General features: G+C 51.1%; 1 protein-coding gene across 1 annotated transcript; it reads right to left on the minus strand.

Moving 5' to 3' along the window:
• Positions 1-2,960: 2,960 nt before the first annotated feature.
• PLLP (plasmolipin) lies at positions 2,961-13,390 on the minus strand (the record flags this gene model as incomplete). Its single annotated transcript, XM_012806829.1, has 4 exons — positions 2,961-3,077; positions 4,633-4,755; positions 7,731-7,904; positions 13,370-13,390. Coding segments are annotated over 4 exons (435 nt in total), but the record flags the coding sequence as incomplete, so codon positions are not given.
• Positions 13,391-14,893: the final 1,503 nt, after the last annotated feature.

Genomic DNA, 14,893 nt, shown 5'->3' on the forward strand with positions numbered 1-14,893 from the left:
TAAAAATGCTACTTTTCTAGCTTGGCACCTGTAGCACAGTGGTTATGGCACCAGCCACAGACATTGAGGGTGGTGGGTTCGAACCTGACCTGGGCCAGCTAAACAACTACAACAACAAAATAGCCGGGCACTGTGCCAGGTGCCTGTAGTCCCAGCTACTCAGGAGACTGAGGCAAGAGAATCGCTTAAGCCTAAGAGTTTGAGGTTACTGTGAGCTGTGACGTCACCGCGCTTTACAGAGAGTGACATAAGTGAGACTGTTTCAAAAAAAAAGTAAATAAAATAAAATGCTACTTTTCCTTCCTGTTCTTCTTATAAATGGGACTGTCCACCACTGGCCAGGCATGCTGAGGCACTTGGTAAGACCTGTTGAGCAGCCTGCCAAGTTGAGAAAGGGTACCTGGACAAAGTCCAGAGACTAAATGATGAAAAAAGAGGAAGAAAGGCAGTTTCTACTCAGAAAAAAAAAAAGTTTAATATTATAAGTAGGCTTTCTCATTTCTTTTGAAATAACCTAGCTATCCATATCTCTGAGCACACAGACACTTAGACTGAGATGTCATGTGCCACCTTTGATGGCTTGGGATGAGAAAGCCCAACATTCTGCCCCAGCCCCATGCTCCTATTGCTTAGGACCTCCTCCATGGGACGCAATTATCACCCAAACTGCAGAGTCTAAGAATTGACTTGGCATTTTAACACACACACCCCCCCCCAACCCAGATAAGCAGTGTTTTATGTCATAACCCTGGTAACTGGGGTGAGCTCTCTAACCTGCCTAGTATTGAACTCTTTTATATCTTATTTTTTTTCCTTTCTTTTTTTTTTTGAGACAGATCTCGCTTTGTCGCCCTTGGTAGAGTGCCATGGCGTCACTGCACACAGCAACCTCTAACTCTTGGGCTTAAGCGATTCTCTTGCTTCAGCCTCCCAAGTAGCTGGGACTACAGACACCTGCCACAACACCTGGCTATTTTTGGTTGCAGTTGTCATTGTTGTTTAGCAGGCCTGGGCCAGGTTCGAACCCGCCAGTCTCGGTGTATGTGGCTGGCGCTGTACTATAATTTATTATTAAACTCTGAGATACTTGAGAGTAAAAGTGGATGCTGTTAATATTCACACCAGGACTCAGCACCTGTAACTCAGCGGCTAGGGCGCCAGGCACATACATCAGGGCTGGCAGGTTCAAACCCAGCCCTGGCCTGCCAAACAACAATGACAACTATAACAAAAAAATAGCCAGGCAGTGTAGCAGGTGCCTGTAGTCCCAGCTACTTGGGAGGCTGAGGCAAGAGAATCGCTTAAGCCCAAGAGTTGGAGGTTGCTGTGAGCACTTATACCACGGCATTCACTGAGGGCAACATAGTAAGACTCTGTCTCAAAACAAAACAAAACAAAATAATATTCACACCAGGACAACAGCATAAACTAGGTTTGTCCCAGCGTAAACAAGTTTGTTACTACTAAACTTGTCCCCCCCTTTAGCAGTAAAAAGTAGCTGTCTGCAACTGTACCAAGTTACAATTGTTCCCAATTTTTTATTATTTTATTTTATTTTTGCAGTTTTTGGCCAGGGCCAGGTTTGAACTCGCCACCTCCAGTATATGGGGCCAGTGCCCTACTCCTTTGAGCCGCAAGCACTGCCCTAATTGTTCCCAATTTTTGAAAAGGCCAGAGGGTACCTAGAAATGCCTTTGGCTTATTATTCAGAGAAATGCTGCTCTATGATGGTAGCAAAGTAAGCTCAGCAGGCTCAGTGCTTTCCTGTGTGCTGTCACTGCCATCTGAGCATCTGGCAGGGCCAGCCACCTTGATGGCATGACCTCTGAGCTTCACCAACTTTTGACATTATTGAGATTTTACCCAAAGCAAGGGTGACTGAGTAAGTTACTGTTCAACTGGAACACTTGAGAATAAAAGGGAGTGCTATTACATTTGCGCCAGGACAAGCAGCATAAACCAGGACGACTCCAGACAAAGCAGGCAGGCAGCCCATGATTATTGGCGGTGCTGAATGACTAGAACCTGAACTGCCCGATGGCAGACATTTTGGAACCTTTATACAGTCCACCTGCAACTTTATACAATCACCTGCAAACGTGATTCCCCAACAACTTTTCCAAATAAGTTCTTTCATCTTTATTTTTGTAAAAAAAAAGAAAGAAACAAATGAACAAAACAGTCACTACCAACCACATCACAACTTACCAGGCAAGGTCTTGATTCCCTCCCTCCTTCACGTCCCATGTGCCTAATCAACAGTGTCAAGGAAGCAGCCACTGATGTCAGCATGGAGGTTAGCTTTTCCCAGAGGGAGTATTATAAAGAAGGGCTTAGGAAAGGGAGGAAACCTGGATAGGCTTTTCATCATTGAGAAGTCACTTAAACCTGATTTGCTTTTAAGTAGCTGGCATGTCTTCAGGGCAAAGACCAGGCTGTCAAAAATCACGTGATGTGGCTTGCAGGGAAGGTCAGGTTGGAGTTGTGTTTTAAGGAACTGGAATGTTTCGTGAGCTTGCTGAGTTCTTCTGGAACAAAGACTAAGCTGAGGTGTGCTTCTTATTATTCGGCTTTGATACGTTATGGCAGGTCAGGGCTGCAGGGCTGCAGTTTTGTTAGTGCATTTAGTGCTGCTGAGCAGGGCAGGCCCCAGCCAGATGCTGAAGTCCTCTAAAGACAAGGCAGAGACTGTGGGCCCTGTATCCCCCGTCACCTTCCATTGAATAAGGGGGATAGGGACAAGGTCTCAGCCACTGGCCCCTTGCTAGCCCATACATGCCAACGTGGACCTGTTTCCTTAGGAGCACGTGAGAGCTTGAATCTGATGAGCAGGGGGGAGCAAGCATACTCCCTGCCGGACTGACTCCCCGCAGGGTTCTCCAGCCTTGACCTTGAGGGGTGACCCTGCACTGTGACCCAGCAGCAGCTTCGGCCCCAGAGTGGGCCACGGCACAGGTGGTTTAGGCATAGCCACCAGCCATCTGACTGGTGGCCGCATTGCTGCCCACTCCTCGCCAGGCCTGGAAACTGAAGAAAGCGCTCACACCATAGGCAATCATCACTAAACATGCAAAGAACTGAAAGAGAGAAGGGTGCAAGGTTGAGTCAGTCTGCACATGGTAATGGGAATGAGAAGGAGACAGTACACCGGTCAGGTAAAACCTTGAATAACTGCCTGTTTAGTTAACCATTCTTAGCCATGTGCATTTAGAACAGCTGTCTAAGCTAATGAGCACCAGCTTCTGCAAATGCCAACGTGACCTTCTAATAGGGAAAACAGTTAAAAACCATACAAGCAAGTTGTGTCAGACTGATAAAGAGCAATGATGGATGATTGAGGGGGCATCTTGCAGCAATTCAGTTTTAAAAAGGCAACATTCAGGCTGGACGTGGTGGCTCACACCTATAATCCTAGCACTCTGGGAGTCCCAGGTGGGAGGATTGCTTGAGCTCATGAGTTAGAGCCAGCCTAAGCAAGAACGAGATCCTATCTCTACTAAAAATAGAAAAACTTGAGCCGGGCATTGTGGCAGGAGCTGGTAGTCCAAGCTACTTGGGAGGCTGAGACAAGAGAATCGCCTAAGCCCAAGAGTTGGAGATTGCTATGAGCTGTGATGCCACAGTACTCTACCAAGGGCGCCAAAGTGAGACTCTGTCTAAAATAAAATAAAAATAGGAAAACTAGCTGGGCATTATGGCAGGTGCCTGCAGTCCCAGCTTCTCCAGAAGCTGAGGCAAGAGGATCACTTGAACCCAAGAGGTTTGAGGTTTCGGTGAGCTATGACAGTATCACGGCCCTTATAGCCTGGGTGACCAAGTGAGACTGTCTCAAAAAAAAAAGACAACATTCAAAAGCCACCCTAGGAATTTTCTAGAACCAGTACACACTTCTACATACCTACAGCCATAGCTCCACATCTCTGTCACTGTTACTTGACTGAGTTTACTGATTTCAAAAACACCCTCACCAGGAAGAGTAGGGAAACCCAAATGCTGATCTGGACCCTGACCTATCCTGGACTTTGCCATGATGAGCATGTCACCCAAACTCTCTGTGCCAAAGTTTCTTTGTCTGTAAAGAGGGACTGGTAGTCCCCTCCTCTTCCTCATTCGGGGGAGGCTGCAGGATCCTGTAGGAAATGGGCACAGGGCCTGTGGAGTGAAGCGTGGCAGGCGTGGAGGGGCTGTGGCTACTTTACTGGCCGCTTAACCTGAGTCCAGAGTTGGGCTTCATAGGAGAGCCTGTCAATCTTTCCAAATGGTTTAAACCAAAAGGTTTTTGCATGTGTATGTATCACAGGGAGGGTCCCTAGTTTTTAATATATTCTCCAAGGTGGCATGTGACCTAAATCAGCGTGGCACAACTGACATACAATAAAATTCAGCAGCTAACCCAAAACCCACTGGCCACCACACCCCTTTCCTCAAGCATTTTGGTTCTTCAAGGTTTTACTATTAATCATGGAAGGCTGAAAGTATCCCAGCTCCCTCTGAGACCCACTAAGAGTTTGGGTGATGACTGCTGAGGAGGTGGAGGGGAGCCTGGGCTCAAGCCATATGAGTTGTGGGGCTGAGACCTTGGTTTGACCCATCTCTCCAGCAGGCTGCTGGGAGCCCAGGAAGCATACTCACCGATGCTGCCGCACGCTGGTTATAAGGTCGTGTGCCCTTCAGGGACGTCAGCTCCACTGCTGCAGAGCATGTGATGAAGGCAGTGATGTAGAGGACGGTGGCGCCAACATTAAAGATCATTAACTGTAGGAGGTCAGGGTGGAAAGTAGGTGGGGAGAAAAACCTTAAGACACAAGGAGAGGCTCGGCGCCTGTGGCTCAAGTGGCTAAGGCGCCAGCCACATACACCCAAGGTGGCGGGTTCGAATCCGGCCCAGCCCGCCAAACAATAACAGCTGCAACCAAAAAATAGCTGGGCATTGTGGCGGGTGCCTGTGGTCCCAGCTACTTGGGAGGCTGAGGCAGGAGACTCGCTTGAGCCCAGGAGTGGGAGGTTGCTGTGAGCTGAGATGCCATGACACTCTACCCAGGGGGACAGCTTGAGGCTCCTGTCTCAAAAAAAAAGACCCAAGGAGAGCTGGACCCTCCTGGTTCCCATGGCACACCCCTATGCAGTCAGAGTATGGGGGTGCAAACACATAGGTCTTTCCCACCAAAGGGCCTCAAAAGGCAACAGTCCCCCAACCTCCTCCGTCCCTGACAGAGGGAGAGGGCCTAAAGTGCTGGGGCCAGGGCTAAGGCCGAGGCCAGTGCCGAGAGGCCAAACCCACTCCCCACAGCCAAAGGTCAATCTACAACCTTTTTGTACCATCTAAAGAATTATGGGCCACTCCCAAGTGTGACTCAGGCAAGCCCAGGCCCTCCCTGATCCCACTGCAGGGCTGGGCTTGGTGGCTAGTCCTAGGGTAGGATCTCACATCCCTCTCTGCATCCAGGGGTGGGATCTATGTCTCTCATTTGGCCGTATCCTAAGCTTAAGCCCCAAGCAAATGCCCAGGGTCAGGACTGCAGGAGGACCAAGACACCTAGCTGGTTACTGAGCTAGACTGGCAGGAAGCAGCCCTCAGCTGCTGAGCAGGCCCTGCCGCCATCTCCCAATGGGTTGGGTCCTACAACCTGTTAACCATCTTCAAACATTCTGTTTGTCCCATACACTTTTTAAAAATTACCAACATCTTAAAATTAGATTTCACATTGAAACATTCATATTAAAAAATCTAAATATATCAAAAGATTTCGCACCAAGGGGCCACATGCCCACTAGTGACAGATGGAGCTGAGTAGAGATGGCTTCCTATGGACAGATGGGTGCTGGGCTCACTAGAGCCCCCGCTGACCCAGCTCACTCATACATCTGGTCTGGATCCTGCACGGTCCATTCTAATCCAGCCTTCTCTATGTGGTTACCTCCTTGCCCGTCTGCTAAAAGATCCAGGAGCACCAAAAACAGAGCTCCGCCACCAGGGCCTGTGGTGTTGTGCCATCAACATCTGTGGCTGGTGCTCTAGGTAACAAGGGGCTTCTATCTCCAGATACTTTTTTCTAAAAAGCCCCCAGGACATAGGGCAGAGGGCTGAACCCTGAGCTTGGGAGTCAAGCCGCCTTCTCCTCACCTCAAAACCTGTGGCCAGGTGCAGTGGCTTACACCTGTAATCCCAGCACTCTGGAAGGCTGAAGTGGATTGCCTAAGCTCAGGAGTTGAGCCTGAATAAGAGTGAGACCCTGTCTCTGCCAAAACTACAGGCATGCTAGCAGGTGCCTACATTCCCAGCTACTTGGGAGGCTGAAACAAGAGGATCACTTAAGCCCAGCAGTTTGAGGTTACTGTGAGCTCTGATGCCACAGCACTCTACCCAGGGCAACAGAGTGAAACTCTATCTCTTTAAAAAAAAAAAAAAAAAACACTGAGCAGGGTACTGCCTGTGGCTCAAAGGAGTAGGGCACCAGCCCCATATACCAGAGGTGGCTGCTTCAAACCCGGCCTGGCCAAAAACTTCCAAAAAAACCCACGGAGCAGCACCTATGGATCAGTGAGTAGGGCGCTGGCCCCAACCCAAGGGTAGCCCCAGCCAAACAGCAACAACAACAACAAAATAGCCGGGTGTTGTGGCGGGTGCCTGTAGTCCCAGCTACTGGGAGGCTGAGGAAAGAGAATTGCCTAAGTCCAAGAGCTGGAGGTTGCTGTGAGCTATGATGCCACAGCACTCTACCAAGGGTGACAAAGTAAGATTCTGTCTCTAAAAAAAACCAAACTCTTCCCTGGGGGGCCAGGCCTAGTTGCTCACACTTATAATCCTAGCACTCTGGGAGGCTGAGGCAGGAGGATCACTTGAGCCCAGGAAGGTGAGGTCACAGTGAGCTGTGATGAAGCCACTGCACTTACCCAGGGGATGGGAATGAGTATCTATATCCAAAAATAAATAAATAAACGGATCTTTCCTGCAAGCTGAGCGACCCCCGCAAACACTGCCAGTGACACGGAGATCTAACAAACCCATTCTGTCTTGAGGATGACTCACGTTTCCTCAGTTTAAAAAGTCATTGAATTCCAAACAATGACGCCTAGTCCCAGCCTTGCTTGCCTTACAATCATGTGCCTCTCTGCTCACTGAAAGCCTCAGACCCCAGCTGCAGGGGTTTTCCGGGTCAGCAAAAAAAAAAAAAAAAAAAAAACCTAGCAGCTTTCTGTGTCTGTTCAGGGTACTTCCTATGTCCGCTCTCAGCTCTGTGTCCTGAGACTATTCTAGGGCAAACCTGGGACGGGACACTCAGGCTCTCTCCTAGTCACATTGGCCCAGCCAGGAGGCAGCTGGGTGCCTTAGGGCCTGGGTGATTCCCAACAGCTCACCCTAGCCACAGTCAGGGTGGCCTGGCTAGGCCCAGCCAGAGGCTGACAAACCTACACAATATAGACTCAAGTCCTGACCACCCACAGTAAGGAAAAATATTTTCACGTTCCCAAATGGCCTCTTGTGCATGCATGCAGCAGCCTCCTCACTTCTACCCCCTTCCTAGGACAAGGTCAAGCCTCTTCTTGGCTCATGGTGCTCAGAAAAACCAGATACCTGAACCATTAACCCTCCCCACACCCTGGCTCTGCAGGTCAACTGTAAGTCAGTGAGGACACCAGCCACCACACCCCCACTGTGCCACTTCTCACTTCACCAGTCACACCTGGAGGCCAGCCGGAGCCACCCTCCTGCCCCCACCCTGACTCACCACCAGGGGCCAGGGCACCATGTGTAACTTCATGTGCAGCTGAAACAGGTAGAGGATGAAGAAGACGATTGTCACCAGCCAGAGGAAGACAGAGACGAACATCACCCAGCCGTAGGCTGGATACAGGTGGTACGGTGTGTCAGCAATCAGGGCCCACACCAGCAGCCCCAGCACCTAAGGGGAGAGACAGGCAGAGCCTTGGCCTCATTTCTGATTTAGTCAAGAAATATTGATTTGGTAGTACTCTGAGAGGCCGAAGTGGGCGGACTGCTTGAGCTCAGGAGTTCAAGACCAACATGAACGACAGCAAGACCACATCACTACTAAAATAGACCTTGCCACATCGTGGCCAAGTGCCTAGAGTCTCAGCTACTCAGCAGGCTGAGGCAAGAGGATCGCTTGAGCCCAGGAGTTTGAGGTTGCAGTAAGCCACTCTACCCAGGGCAACAGAGTGAGACTCTGTCTCAAAAAAAAAAAAAAGAAAAGAAAAAAACCCAAACAAATACTGATTTGGCCCCTGCTATATACCCCTGTGCTGGGGCCTGGCCTGGTAACCCTCACTCCTCTTTAGGGAAGATGTCAGGTACTCCAGCACAGCTTCCCGGCTCCTCTAGTCTGTGTTCTAGCACCTCTTCTGTGCTCCTAAGGCCTCCCAGGCTCCCACCACCCAGGACGGTAACTCTGTTTCCTTCCCCAGACCGTTAGCTCTCCAGGGCCCAGGTCACAGCCATCTGTCTCACAGCTGCATCCTGAGACCCAGTATAGGACCGAGGCTCAGTAAAAGCTGCTAAAAGGAAGATCAAGTCACTGTCATGTCCTTGAGAGCTGATTACAGTCCCAAAGGTGAGAAAACATGTCCTCCTCCCACCTAGGCCCAGCAGAGAGTATCACAAGGCCTGTGAGTGACACCCCACCCTCTGCCTCTCCTACCCCACATCTCTGGCCCTTCCAACTGCCCTTCTGTCTGGATATTACCCATCTTACAGGTGAAACTGGGCTTCAGAGAGGTCAAAGGACCTGTCTGTCGCACCCTTCCCATGTGGCAGAGTGTGTTCAGTGGCTAAGAGAATGGGCTTTGGTGCCCAAACTCCTGGTGTAAAGTCCTGCTCCCCCACCTTACTACCAGTTCAAGGCCAAGTCAGTGGGATCACAGAGCAGCAGCCCTGCTTCTGGAGACAAAAAGTCCCCCTGACCGCTCACATCAGCTGAGGGGCAGCTAAAGGCCCCCAAGCACAGCCTCAACTGGACACCTGCCAAGTACCCCACCCTGAAAAAGCGCCCCCAAGGTCCAGAAGGTAAGTTTATGCAGGAGTCTACACACTACCCTGGCCTGCAGCCCTCTCCTGCCTCCTCCTCCCACCCTCCCCTGAGGTCTGACTCGGGAAGGGCGAGGCCCACTGGGGAAGTGGAAGGTGGGTCCCAGGACTTGGGAGTCAAAGGCTGGGGTGGGCAAGCACCTTCCCGTCTCTGTGGGGGTTCCCCTGTGCGACTTGAGTGAAGTCTACCCACCAGAATGCAGACTCTAAGAGGAATTCTGGGTTTTCCTTTTTTTAAATTTGAGACAGAGACTCACTTTGTTGCCCTCAGTAGAGTAATGTAGCGTCACAGCTCACAGCAACCTCCAACTCTTGGGCTTAAGCAATTCTCTTGCCTCAGCCTCCTGAGTAGCTGGAAATATAGGCGCCCACCACAACGCCCCGCTATTTTTGTTGTTGTTATAGTTGTCTTTGCTGTTATAGCTGGCCAGGGCCAGGTTCGAACCCACCACCCTTGGTATATGGGGCTGGTGCCCTACCCACTGAGCCACAGGTATCACCTGAATTCTGGGTTTTCACTGCTGTATCTCCAAGGCCCAGCACAGAGTACGTGCTCCATAAATATGTGCTCAGGCACTAATGTTCCCATTTCCTCATCTGTGGCTCAGGATCGAAAACCTGCCCAGCACAGTTGCTATGTATGAAAAGAAGCAGGTGTCAGTGACCCTGCCAAACAACAATGACAACTACAACTAAAAAATGGCTGGGCATTGTAGCAGGCGCCTGTAGTCCCAGCTACTTGGGAGGCTGAGGCAAGAGAATCGCTTAAGCCCAGAAGTTGGAGGTTGCTGTGAGCTGTGATGCAAAAGCACTCTACCCAGGGCAACAGCTTGAGGCTCTGTCTCAAAAAAAAACAAGAAGCAGGTGTCAACCTGTGACCTGCTCTTGGCCTTGTCTCCCCTTTACCCAAGGAAGCCGCTCACCCACAAATGGTAGCCCCCGGGAAGGTCTCCTTTGTAGAGCAAGTTCCAAAAGATCCCTGCCTCACACAACCCCCTGCCAACCTCACCAGCAGACCAGATCAGGAAGTGGGGATAGTGGCTGGACCTCACCTCCAGGCATACGCCAAGCTGGGGTCAGAGCCCTTATGAGTGAGGGCCCAGGGCAGGATGTTTCAGGACAGATTCCCCCACACCTAGACCCCCCAACCTTTAGGCCACCCTGCTGAAAACAGACAAACCAGGGAGGCCATAGCTTCCCAGAGCTGGGGGAGGCCAGTGTTCTGAAGGGGAACAAATACCCTCTTTTTTTTGCTTTTTTTTTTTTTTGACTGGGGCCGGGCTTGAACCGCCACCTCGGGCATATGGGGCCAGCGCCCTACTCCTTGAGCCACAGGTGCCGCTTGGGACAAATACTCTTGAAACAGCATGCCCAGAACCTTCTCCAGGTGAGAAATGGATAATAAAATAATGACTTTTTTTTATTTAAAGCAAATTCTTTACAGGTCTCCACTGCCATTGTGTGGCCTGGTTCCAACCATCTGAAAGGAGGCTGGACAATACAGTGAACCAATAGAATCAAGAAAAGACCATGTCAGGTTTACACGAACGAACGAACACTTCTGAGTCATCTGTACTGTCGCTCACGGCCTTGGCCACAGTAACAACCTCGTGCCCTCCCCCCCATGCACCAGCTGTGAGTCATCAATCCCACCTTCACCAGACTCTCATAAGTCTGAACTATTCCTTGTCCCTAATTTCTAAATGGAAGCTCAGAAGGAGATGCACCTGCAGTCACCAGCGATAAAGGGCAGAGTGGGATTGGAACCCAGATCTGTCCTTTCCTGCATCCTACTATAAGTAGGTTATGTAGTACTACTACAAGTTATTTAGTGATGTGTAAAAAACAAGGGCACTTCAGCTGGCTCTGAGGACCAGGCTGGGCAGAGCAGAGCACCCAAGCTCTCTGTCTCCGTCCCTGCCCTGCACTCCGGCCCCACCCCTGGTTTCCAGATCAGCAAACAGCCTCCAGATGAAGCAGGTGGATAAGCAGTGGGAATTTTTAGCGTTCCTTCTGGCAGAGATGCCGGGCTCTGTGCCCAGGGAGCCGCCTTGGTTTCTGCCCTAGAACAAGGAAGGTCCATTCCTCCATCTGAACCAGACTAACTGGTTTCTCCTGGTCCCTGAGCCCCCAGCCCAGGCCCTGGGAGAGTTCCTGCTCAGGACAGGGCACCATCACATTCGCTGACCCCTTCACTGGTCTGGGTGGCCCTACTGCGGAGACAAAGCCCAGGTCTCAGCTCCAGAAGCTGCAGAATGCGCTGCACCCCGTCCAGCCAAGGCCCACACTCTAGTTTGAGGAAGAGGCCAGGGATGTATGTCTGACAGTGGGACTTACCCCACTGTTCAGTTAGGAGGACAGCAGTAGGCAGCTGGGGGCAGAGGGTGACAAAAGACCCTGATTCTGCCACCTGCTCAGGCCCCTCATGCCACAACCCAGACACCCTCTCCTCACAGCACAGCCCGTGTATGCCTGTCTGAGTTCATACATTCAACAGCACCGACTGAGAAAAGGGAAAGGGAGACGGCAGCAGGGTCACTGCTGCAGTTTTAGATTTGGGCCAAGAAAGATCTCGCCAGCAAGGTGACATGTGATCCTAGACCCATGGAGCTGAAGGAGGGAACAAAGGATCTGTGTGGGTATCTGGGAAAGGACAGAGCTCTGTGTCTTCCCTCTGGGCCCCAGAGCAGGTCTCTTTTGCCTAAATAGTCACCTGTCCTGTGCTTTTCAGTACGTGTCTACACGTGCATCTGTATGTCTCTTACACACACACACACACAGCCAAACCCCCAGGGGGATCAAACTCTCAGGCCCCTGCAGTGCTTCCCTAGGAAGGCCCTAGAGAGAAATAGAGAACTACCTGGAAATCTCAAGGGCACAGGAACTTTTTTCCCCTTCTGAAATACTAAAGGATTTGCATCAGGAACTTTTTCTTTAAACAAGGACTACTAATTTTTCTATTTTTAGTAGAGACAGATCTCACTTTTGCTCAGGCTGGGGTGGCATTAATTCTGATGGAAGGCTGGTCTATCAGCTCCTCAGGTTCAAGCTCTGGCCCTGCCAACTCGCTAGCTGTGTGACCTCAGGCAAGTTGCTTAACCTCTCTGTGCCTTGGCATCATCTTGAAAAAGTGCCTGTTTTACAGAGTGGTCTTGAGATAATGTAAATGAAGTACTTCGGGCAATATATTCAGACCAGCACCCAACACAGGCTCAACATTCAACATTTTAGTCATTAACACTCTGAGGAATCAAGAACATGGGGATTCTTTTTTTTTTTTTAATGAGAGAGAGTGAGTCTCACTATGTTGCCCTCAGTAGAGTACCATGGCATCACAGCTCACAGCAACCTCAAACTCTTGGGCTTAAGCGATTCTCTTGCCTCAGCCTCCCATGCAGCTGGGACCACAGGTGCCCACCACAATGCCCGGCTATTTTTTGTTATAGTTGTCATTGTTGTTTAGCTGGCCCAGGAGGGGTTCAAACCTGCCAACCTCGGTGCTGTAACCAGTGCCATAACCACTGTGCTACAGGCACTGAGCCCATGGGGATTTTCCTAATCAGCCTCCATGCCTAGTTTCCTGCGGGAGTTAAGGGTGTGTAGATCCAGACAGGCGTGAGGCCTCAGTCTAATCTATCTAAACTCAGGCACTAGGCACATACAGATCAGCCTGCTAGCTCCCAAGAGAGGCCATCTCAGCCCTAGGAAACTCCTAGAGCTGCGCGTCCTCCTGTCAACCCAAGAGTCACCCCAACTCTTTTAATCCTCCCCACTTCCTGGGCAGACCAGAGCTTTGTATACCCGCTATGTGGCCTTGAGAGTCAACTTTGTGGTCTATTTCCTCATCTGACATGTGAAGGAGTTTGGGGTGGGTGCACTTATCCAAATCTGTTGTGCAAGTGAAATGATGTGACAGAAACAGTTAAAGCCCCAGGGTCACGAGGACTGTGAGACACTCCAGGGAGTGAAGGGCTAAATCCCAGGTGAGGGAAGCATCGCAGAAGAAAAGCACCTCAGGGCCTGGAAGTTGACACTGTTGTCTCACATTAGCACTCTGGGGCTGGTGGGTCACAGAAATGACCATGCTGGACCAGGTGGGGGTCTCTGGAGGGGGAGAGCAGCTGCTGGTGCTTCTGGGGACACAGGCTTGGGGCAGCCAGAGCTTCAAATTTTTCAAGAGGCACTAAAAGCCTGGATTTTTTATATGGACATCTTCAACTTTTTAAATGTGGGCATCTGGCCAGGCACAGTGGCTCATACCTGTAATCCCAATACTGTGGGAGGCCAAGGCAGGAGGTTCCTTTGAGCTCAGGAGTTTGGGACCAGTCTGAGCAAGAATAGGAGGCTGCCCTCCCCAACTAAAAATAGAAAAATCAGCCAGGCATTGCGGCGGGCACCCGTAGTCCCAGCTACTCAGGATTGCCTGAGCCCAGGAGTTTGCAGTTGCTGTGAGCTGGGCTGATGCCAGGGCACTCTAGCCTGGGGCAACAAGAGAAACTCTGTCTCTAAATAAATAAATAAATGCGGGCAACTAAACCAAATATTTTAAAAATAATGAGGTCAAAGGCCACCCCAGGGTCGGGGTAGAGGGTGCAAGGCCGCGATTCCGGTTACAGCTCCCACTGCTCCATCCAGAGCAGCAAAATGAACCTTTCCCAGGGTTCTCCTCACTGGGGGCACATCTGGGCAGCCTGAGGACACTTACAACTTGGCCGGGCCCAGCCCCCACCCTGCCCTGGCCCTTTTCCTAACAGTGAAAGGGACTTTATAGGGACAAAAAGCCACCCATTGTGTCAAATGAGACAAAGGGGCAGGGGACAGAGGCTCCAGGCGCCTAGGCTGGCCACACCACCACACACCACCCCCGCCCCATGTGAAAGGGAGGGCTTGGAGGAAGGCACCTTGGAATTCCCATGCTGCACACTCTGAGCACTCAAGAATCCCGGGGTCATCACCCCCGGCTCTCCAGGGAACAGATTCAGAACCAGCCACAAACTGACTGGCTCTGGGACAGCATTTAACAGCTCTAAGCCTTCCTTGTTAAGAAAAATGGGCATGTGAGTTACCAAACTGAGTCACTGAACAGGCTCTCCCAAGGGCCTGCTCTGTGCCAGGCTCCGTTCTAGGTCCCAGGAATGCAGGGGGGAGCTTAGCACCCAGGCCTCAGCCCCCAGCCCAGGCCCTGCTTCTCAGGGCTGTAGTGTGAAAGACAGCAGGCTCAGGACCTGGGCCACCTCCAAGGCTTCCCAAACGCAGCCTTTAGCACGTGACCCATTATTCCTGAGTCCTGAGTCTCGGTGTTTCACAGCGAGAAGCACAGTGTTCACAGAGTGTTTCAATCCCAGAGGTGGGAGAGGTTTCTTCCCACCTACCCCAGTGGCCAAGCCACCTCAAGGCCCCAGAGCAAGGTGCCCCAGCCCTGAGTGCACAAGCATATCAATGACCACTGCCACCTCTTTGTTGCTTAGTTATCTTCCCTTAGGGTTTTGGAAAAACCTTCCCATCTTGGCTGGGTGGGGTGGCTCACACCTGGAATCCTAGCACTCTGGGAGGCTAAGGCAGGTGGATTGCTTGAGCTCAGGAGACCAGTCTGAGCAAGAGTGAGACCCAGTCTCTACTAAAAGTAGAAACACTTGGCTCGGCGCCTGTGGCTCAAGTGGCTAAGGTGCCAGCCACGTACACCCAAGGTGGTGGGTTCGAATCCAGCCCGGGCCCGCCAAACAACAATGACGGCTGCAACCAAAAAATAGCCGGGCGCTGTGGCAGGCGCCTGTGGTCCCAGCTACTTGGGAGGCAGAGGCAGAAGACTTGCTTGAGCCCAGGAGTTGGAGGTTGCTGTGAGCTGAG

This window comes from Otolemur garnettii, unplaced genomic scaffold (assembly GCF_000181295.1).
Source record: "Otolemur garnettii isolate 467f Iridium unplaced genomic scaffold, OtoGar3 scaffold00058, whole genome shotgun sequence".
NCBI lineage: Eukaryota > Metazoa > Chordata > Mammalia > Primates > Galagidae > Otolemur > Otolemur garnettii.